The sequence below is a fragment of the Hippocampus comes genome, unplaced genomic scaffold (genome assembly GCF_001891065.2).
Source record: "Hippocampus comes isolate QL1 unplaced genomic scaffold, H_comes_QL1_v1.1 scaffold524, whole genome shotgun sequence".
NCBI lineage: Eukaryota > Metazoa > Chordata > Actinopteri > Syngnathiformes > Syngnathidae > Hippocampus > Hippocampus comes.
This window is the reverse complement of record NW_017805708.1, coordinates 36,553-44,555: the sequence shown is the minus strand read 5'-3', so window position 1 is coordinate 44,555 and position 8,003 is coordinate 36,553. Positions and strand designations below refer to the sequence as shown.

The 8,003-nt window shown below is 47.5% G+C and overlaps 1 protein-coding gene across 1 annotated transcript in view; it reads left to right on the top strand.

The window, feature by feature from the left end:
- sipa1l1 (signal-induced proliferation-associated 1 like 1) overlaps nucleotides 1–7,542 on the top strand; it is a 35,648-nt gene extending 28,106 nt beyond the window's left edge. The window contains exons 14-22 of the mRNA XM_019883127.1: nucleotides 2–79; nucleotides 2,180–2,277; nucleotides 2,590–3,317; nucleotides 3,743–3,911; nucleotides 4,126–4,360; nucleotides 4,517–4,687; nucleotides 5,120–5,231; nucleotides 5,516–5,594; nucleotides 5,673–7,542. Of these exons, the coding sequence (XP_019738686.1) occupies nucleotides 2–79; nucleotides 2,180–2,277; nucleotides 2,590–3,317; nucleotides 3,743–3,911; nucleotides 4,126–4,360; nucleotides 4,517–4,687; nucleotides 5,120–5,231; nucleotides 5,516–5,594; nucleotides 5,673–5,816 (1,814 nt within the window). The 3' untranslated portion in view covers nucleotides 5,817–7,542. The remainder of the gene's footprint in view (nucleotide 1; nucleotides 80–2,179; nucleotides 2,278–2,589; nucleotides 3,318–3,742; nucleotides 3,912–4,125; nucleotides 4,361–4,516; nucleotides 4,688–5,119; nucleotides 5,232–5,515; nucleotides 5,595–5,672) is intronic.
- Nucleotides 7,543–8,003: the final 461 nt, after the last annotated feature.

The window sequence follows — 8,003 nt, the reverse complement described above, 5'->3', positions numbered from 1 at the left end:
GAAGAGGGCGGGTCAAGTGGAAAGTCCACCCCCAACTGGTCCCGAATGGAGGAAGGAGCGGCTGAACGAGCGTCGACAGGTGACTTCCCTTTGAGAACAGGATCATGCCCCTTCTGTGAAGGGCGGCCCGTATATCGCCCCTTCGCGTGGTTTTTCACCAGCTCCCTCCCGCATTCCACAGTGGAGACTCCAAATTGTCCATCATGCCCCTTCTGTGAAGGGCGGCCCGTATATCACCCCTTCGTGTGGTTTTTCACCAGCTCCCTCCCGCATTCCAAAAACATGCGCGTTAGGTTAAGTGGAGACTCCAAATTGTCCGTAGATGTAAAAGCGAGAGTGAGTGTTTCCATTTCTGCGCTCTCTTTCGCAATTTCTCTCATGTGAATTGTATTTGTTATGGTTAGCGTGTCCGTGCAATAGCAGCCAGTCTTTCCGTTTGTGTATGGGAGGGAGTGCCTGTATGTTTGCAAATGTGCACGGGGAATGGGAAGAAATTTGAGTATTGGGCTGATCAATTACATGGAGTGCAGTGAAGCTTTTTTTTTTTTAATCTCCTTCTTGAACTTTAGCAATAATGGCCATTCCGAAGTGTACACTTCCTATTTATCTTCCTACTTTATCGTCACTGCTATCAAGCAGTATTTTTGTTCCCCCACTTATGCTCACTTTGAGCTCGAAGAAAAAAGAAACAATCTGAAATCGCTGTAAACGGAGACAAAAGTGGCAGGATAATGAGACAAGCAGGCAAGGGAAAGAGCGGGCGGGGAAAGGGCAAAACTTGCTCACCTGTATCTTTTGTAAGATTTACTCGTGGAGAAAATAAGGATGGGAAATTCCTCCGCTTACCCTCCCCACAGTTGGCAAACTGGGTCCTCGTGTGTCGAGACTCTTTCTCATTTGCCTCCCATTCATCTTTTTCCCCCCCTGCCTTCGTACATCTGCTTTCATTTACTTGTAGACACTTTCCCACAGCGTAGATTTTGCAAACGCTCTTTATTTCTGTCCACCATGGTCAGTGGCAGCCACCGAATCTACCGTCTGGTTTGCCACCGCTTTCTGCTTCTCCGCTGGACCTTAAATTCAGCGGATTGTTCGCCAGCCTACTTTTGTGTTCCCGACCCGGGTCTGACCCCCGCAATCACATAGAAAAAGGCATAATCTTTCATTTTGTGGTTTGTTTTAAGCCCTTGTGTCTTTTTTTGGTCGGGGCGGAACGGTTCAGGCTGGAAAAGTTCATCCCAGGTCAACCGAGAGTCCAGCTCCAACTCGGGCTGTGGTTTAGCATTCTGCACTTCTGAAGTCCTTCAATAGCATGTTAATGTCTTGTCACTGAGAGGAAAAAGAAAAAAAAAATGAGGATGTGGCGTGACTATGTCCAAAAATTGCGCTAGTAGCATGGAGATCGACATATTATACTAAAAGTCAAGGTAAGGTTGTTTAAACTCTGAGTCCACCTCATTGGACATATTTTAGTGAGGGGCCAGATAAAGATGGAGGGAGGAGTTTCGAGTGATTGCTTGACACACCATGGCATCAGTAGAACAGTCGATCAGCCAACATGGGAATGACACCCCCCTTCCTCCTCAGTGAGCAAGCCAGCGGGCACACGTGCGGCAGCCATTTCTAATGAGTACACAAGACCCCGCGTGGAGAAAACCGTGCGTGGCGTAACGCCGAGAGAGAGATAAAAGGAGGGTTTCCGCGTTTGTAAAATCACCCTGGTAGATGTTGCGATAACTCCCTCGGCGCTTTCTGTCGTGTTACCGTGATCCCGATTTGCCTCCTCTGGAGGTCGTATTGCGTAAGACGTCGACAATTACACAACAGCCCCATGTTCCACGGTAGTTTTGTTTCGGCACGCACGCGCGCGCTCTCACGCGCCCGATTCATTCACACAGCACAGCTTGCTCAGAACAGGCCCAGCAGGCGCTGTCGAGGGACACATTTTCTTGTGATGTATGTTGCCACGGATGACAAGTGATTCGTGTTTTTCTTGATGGAAGCAGCAGAATGGTCATGAGCCTCGTTGTGTGTCGGTATGAAAAGTACCCATCACCCCATCGAAATAAAGAAACGGCATAAAAAGTCATCTGGTTGTACCTGAGGGGTTTTTGGAGTGTCCTCTACACTAACCCTGACTGCTTGCTTTTTTTTTTTTTTTTTTTTTTTTTTTTGGCAGAGGCCCCAGTCTCCAAATCTGCCCAAAGCTACTCCGGAGGGCCCCGCATTCAAAGACAGGAGCAGGTCATCCACCTGTCCCCAAAGAAGAGCAGCCAGGTGTGTTTTTACACCACTTAGTTTCTACCATCAGGAATTAACATCTGTACAGATCTTTTGACATTTTAGCCAGTATTTCTATATTTTTTGGAAGAGACCTGATCTGCGGATTCCATGCGTCTTTTGGGAGCACATTATTAAATCATCCCAGTTGAATAATGTTGTATAAATCCAGCTGTAGCCACTGAGCCATGGTCGGCGTGGTGTATTTTCAGCTATGCTAACGTCGTTAAATTTAGCAGTGATTGTCATTCTATACATATCCCCGCCGCTCCGCTTCTGAAGTTGCATCCTTGTGCTTTGTTCTGACAGTCGGACGGTCCTTACTCTGGCCACTCCAGCAGTAATACTCTTTCGAGCACAGCTTCCAGCGGGGGACACAGCGACAGCGATAAATGGTACGAAATGGGCGCCGGCGGGGGCTCCAGCGGCGAGCAAGGTGAGCCGGAGCCCAACGGCCTCGGAGGAGGTGGCTACCTCCAGGGAGCCTCGGCCGACAGCGGCATCGACACCAGCTCGTACGGGGCCTCGCACCACAACCACCCGCACTCTCATCACGGCAGCACCACCTCCCTGCTCGCTCCCGGCGGAGGTCGAGAGAGCAGGGATCGGTCGCCGTGGCATAGCCCCACTGAGGGCGGACGCAGAATGTTGGAGAGGTCGCCCGCAGCCGCCGAGTCGCCTGTTCCTCCGGTAGAAAGGAGCCTCGATAGCACCGGTCGGACGCCTCCGACGCATCTCCTCGTTCGAGACAGCAGCACCTTCAGTCTGAGTGATGGCGGATCTCACTCAAGGTCGGTCTGTGTGAAAACACGGTTTGAGGTTCACTCTTTGTCCATCGCTTATGTTTGCAATCCGCCTTTCAGACACGGGTCACCCCGGGAAGAGTCCTCCTCAACCACTTCGCCATCATCCCAGTCTTCGGTGTCTCCTGGGCCAAAGAGCTTTTACCCTCGCCAGGGAGCTCAGTCCAAGTACCTGATAGGCTGGAGGAAGCCCGGTTCCACCATCAACTCGGTTGACTTTGGAGACACACGCAAGTAAGAAAGAAGTTACAATAACCGTATCGATATTTTTTCCTACTTCCTTTGCAAAGACGGCCCCTCCAAAGTCAGCGGATAACTTATATTCGATATTAGTGATGCCACCTTATGCTGTCTTTCAAACGTTTTAAATACTTAGGCATGATTGTCGTATTAAATTTCACTTTAAGAGGATTTTGACCTTTAGTAATTGTTGAAAACATTGCACGGGGCCAGCAGAATGTTCAGTTGTGTAGACTTAGCAAGCTTCCCCCCCATCTTGGCCACCCACTGAATCTTCCGTTTGTGCGTCTTGATTCCCCCCTTGTGGCCGCAGAGAAAATGACATGTTAAAAAGAGCACTCACGTGATAACCGAGGGGTCCGGCCGTCTCTCCGTCGTTTGCCTTCTGGTTTTGGCGAATAAGTTTTGGGTGATTTCAGGAAATCCCCAGGAGAGAGTGGGATGGAGGCGATTCCGACTCCTGCTGCCAGGCCTTCTTTGAGGGACATGCACTCTCCACAGCCCCATGCGAAGTCTACTATTGAAGATGATGTGAAGAGGCACCCTGCCAAGGACAGCCCTCTACCACCACGTAGACATAAGGAAAAGGTACTTTTGCAGAAAATCGGCAAACCGCACACAGGATGACTGGGGCTGAGATTTGAACCAAGAACCTCAAAATTCTCTTATTATTATTTTTTTTTAAGATACGTTTGGGCACACTAGATTGGCGGCTTCATCTTTTCGGATGGAATGTACATTATCAGTAAAAAGCGTGCCCAAACGTTTGACTGGCAGCGTATATGATGACTTTCTTCTCCAGCACGCGCAGAAATCCCCACCGAGCCAGCCCCCCAGTCGCCGTCGCTCACTCCATCGCACTCTTTCCGATGAGAGCATCTACCGCGGCCAGCGCCTTCCTTCTCTGACGGATTCGATGATGGAAGCCGCACTCGGCGCCGACGTCCTCTTCAGTTGCTCCACTCTCCCGCGCTCACCCACCACCCGCGGCGTGCCACTTCGACGGCCCTCCTATAAGCTGGGAGTCAAGCTGCACGGTAACAGACTGGAAGGAAATTGTTACTGCGTAGCTGGAAAACGTTCAGCACAAAATTCGACCCGTAGTCATGGCAATCTGTCTCGTTTTCTATTCATAGACAAGTGTTGTGTCAGGCACCATTTTGTCAACACATCATCCCCTTTTCTGTTCACAGGAGACCTCTCGGCATCCGACACGTCTTTGGTGGATTTGGTGGAGCGTCATCGTGGGCCTCTGCCTCAGGAGCTCATGCCCCTCCCATCCTCCGAAAGGGACAGCCCACTTGACTGGACACACCTTGTGGATGTGGCCAATACGTTTGACAGTGAAAGAAACACACACTACGGTATCGTTAATTTTTATGCGCTTTTCGGTGCGCCGTGCAAACAGTGTACGCCACTCTTTGCATTGTACGGTTGCGTGAAGAGAACTTTCCCTTGCTATTCTCGGAAGTCAACGAACGAAAGGAAAATGTTGGTCTCGCAACAGATGCCTTTTCAACGCAAAACCGTGTGGGGAAACGGTGCTTAGTGGAAAAGGTCAGACTCTTCCCAAAAAATGTCAAGCAGCACCGAGTGCATTTGGTTGACGACTCCAAAGAGCCTCGGAAATGATTTACTGTCGTCTGAAATGTCAGCTGTTGTTGACTGCGACCTGTTTTTTTCTTCCCCAAAAGGAAGCTGATTAATCAGATCATTTGTGATCTGGCTCTATTCATATCAGTTTTAAGATGAAAACAACAATCATCTCTTGTGTGCGCGCTCGTGTGTCATTCCAGTCCAGAGAAGTTACGTGTTTGGGGATTCCAACCACCGAAGTAGTGGTGCCTCCAGTCCTCAGCAGAGCCACATCGAGCTGCAGCCTGCTCCCATGTCCCGGCCCGCATCCAGGTAACACTTGACCTTTTCGTTCTTGAATACATTATTGCAGGCATAATTACCATAAAATATGACACACACACAAAAAAAAAAAAACATTAGATGAAGACCGATGTGCTGTGAATGGAGCCCAAGTAAATGTTACCAGCTGTATAAATACCACACAAGAGGCTCTCAATTTCGTAATGTAAAAAGTTTGAAGTTCGGAATTGCTTGTCGTGCCGGCCTTGATGTACAAGTTTGGTGACGATCATTGTGGGGTAGTGAATCAAACTGGCCGTATTTTATCAACACAGTGAGGGCCACATAGGACTGGAGAGGAAAGTGACCAAGTTGGAGGCCATGGTGAAGATGCTCCAAGAGGACCTGAAGAAGGTGGGCAACAACACACTTGACAGATTTACCCCCTCGTCGCCTTTCTCTTTTCTGCACACTTAAATATCATCCTCACAGGAGCGTGACGAGAAGGTGCGGCTTCAGGCTCAGATCAAGAGGCTGTGGGAGGACAACCAGAGGCTTCAGGAAGAGTCTCAGACCTCCGCGACGAAGCTCAAGAAGTTCACCGAGTGGGTCTTCAACACCATTGACATGAACTGACACTCCTCGAGGCACATGAATGGCAGTCCCGGTTTAAAATCCCACTCTGGTCACTGATTGGCTGGACACAACAGTCGCTCATCTTGTTGCCCTCCCTTTTCGTCCACACACAGTGTCAAGAAAGGGAATTTACGCCCCCTTCTGTAGACTGGAGGAACCACAGCTTCCGCCAGCTATTTTACGCTTGAACATAAGCCATTTCCTGACCCGCTGTGATCCCACAGTGGATGGAGACTTTCATCCTTCCTTTTTTGTCAGCTTGAATTTATAGAAGGATTTTTCTTTTTTTTTGGGGGGGGGGTGCCAAATCCACACCCAGCAGAGGTTTGCGGAGATATTTAAATGGCTTCAGTGGATTTTGTACATAGAGAATGCAAAAAAAAAATCTTGCAGGCTCGACCACTTGCTGTTCACTGGAACACACTCCCGCACACGCATAATGAGCTGCTTACCCACCAAACTGTGGGGAAAGCTTTTCATATCCCCTCAACGGAGAGCAATTATGTTTGAGGCTGGATTTTAATTTTTTTTCCCCCCTGCACAGCACCGATTGTTTTGAATGCTCCCCAGGGCTTATTGTTTTTCAACCACTGATGCAGCACTGAAAGGGAATTTTCTTTTTCATTTTTTTTAATGCCAATCTTATTTCCTCCGGGAAGTTAACAACAACCAATCCGTCCTCGAACCTCTCCTCCGACAATAGGAATATAGTTAAAAGCCATCGGCAGCGGTGCCACGCCATAACTTCAGGACTTCTATCTGGAGTGCTTCGTGTCTTAAAAGCAATAGGAAGAAGATTGGAGAGAAATCCCTGGCAAGATTATAAAACAGTACTGCCACACATGAGCCTCGATCTCCTTTTCACTTTCAAGCAGTGAACTTCCTCCTGTGACAAAGACGTGAGAATGCTCTGGAAGAATCTGGAATAGTGGTAACCTGTTTTTTTGTGGGGGGTGGAAAGGATGACTATGAAGGGTTTATTTATTTCCTTGTATTATAATTCCAGTTAATAAGTTGCTCTATTCGTACAGTCTAACTGACATCAGTGTTTAGTTCGTCAAACTCCGATATATATATATATAATTTAATGGCTTTATTTCATAATCCTGGCTAAAGCCTGACTATCTGCATTTTAATTCTGTGTTTCGCTGTTTCGTGGTGCTCGAGCCTGCTGTCGTGTTGTTTTCAGCGCCCTCTAGTGATTACCAGTGCAACTACTCATGGTTAGTCGACGTGCCGCCACTTTGTACAATTTGTATTTTTATCTTCTCAGAACAATCGCCGGGAGGGCCGCGTAAAAACAAAACAAAAAACTGTGGCGCGTCAGACGCCAGCTTTGACTGACAATCAAAGGTGGAAGTCGGATGAAGTGAGCTGAACTTTCGGTGCGCTTGCATACTTTCCCTCAGGTGTGTGAACGTGAGGATGCTCAGAAAAAGTTCCAAGGGTATTTAACAAGAGAATTATCTGCGTTTGGATACAGCAACAAAAACAACTGTAAAGTGTGTGTGTGTGTGTGAATGCATCATAGTGTGAATGTACGTCAGTCTATCCAACTGTGCCTCCAGTCACTTAGGGTCATTTAAGGTCACTCCCAGGACGAACAGGGACGTACGTGCCTTTGAAACAGCACCTAGGCAACACATGAAAGCAAAACACCCCTCTTCATCTTAACAGTTCAACACACCAGGTGATGCCAACTCACACACTCTTTAAAAAAAAAAAATCATACTGATTGTCACAAAGATGATTTAGTCAGAGCACATCCCAAAAAGTAGCAGTATACATTGTGTAGAATAAGATGTTTAAACACGTTGCTTTTGAAACTGACCTGAATGAAATATGTCGCCTTTTTACTATTTGTACAAAATCTGACTGAATTCTCGATTTTCTTTTCTCTTGCAACACCAACCATTCCAAGAGCAAAACAAATATTTCCCTCCACTTGAACACCTATAATTAACATCAAATTATCTGAGCAAACAATGGACACGCACAAATACTGTGGCAGTTGAGTGTGCACTAAAGTCTTTGGACATTGAATTTAGTCAAGGAAGCATCATTCCAACACAATGAGGATTTTTGGCCATTTTATATTCATAGAAACAAAAAAAGTTACCGTACATTGTGAAAAATGTCACTTTTCCACAACTAAAATTCTCGTGAGAGCCTCAGCCATTAAGAGTG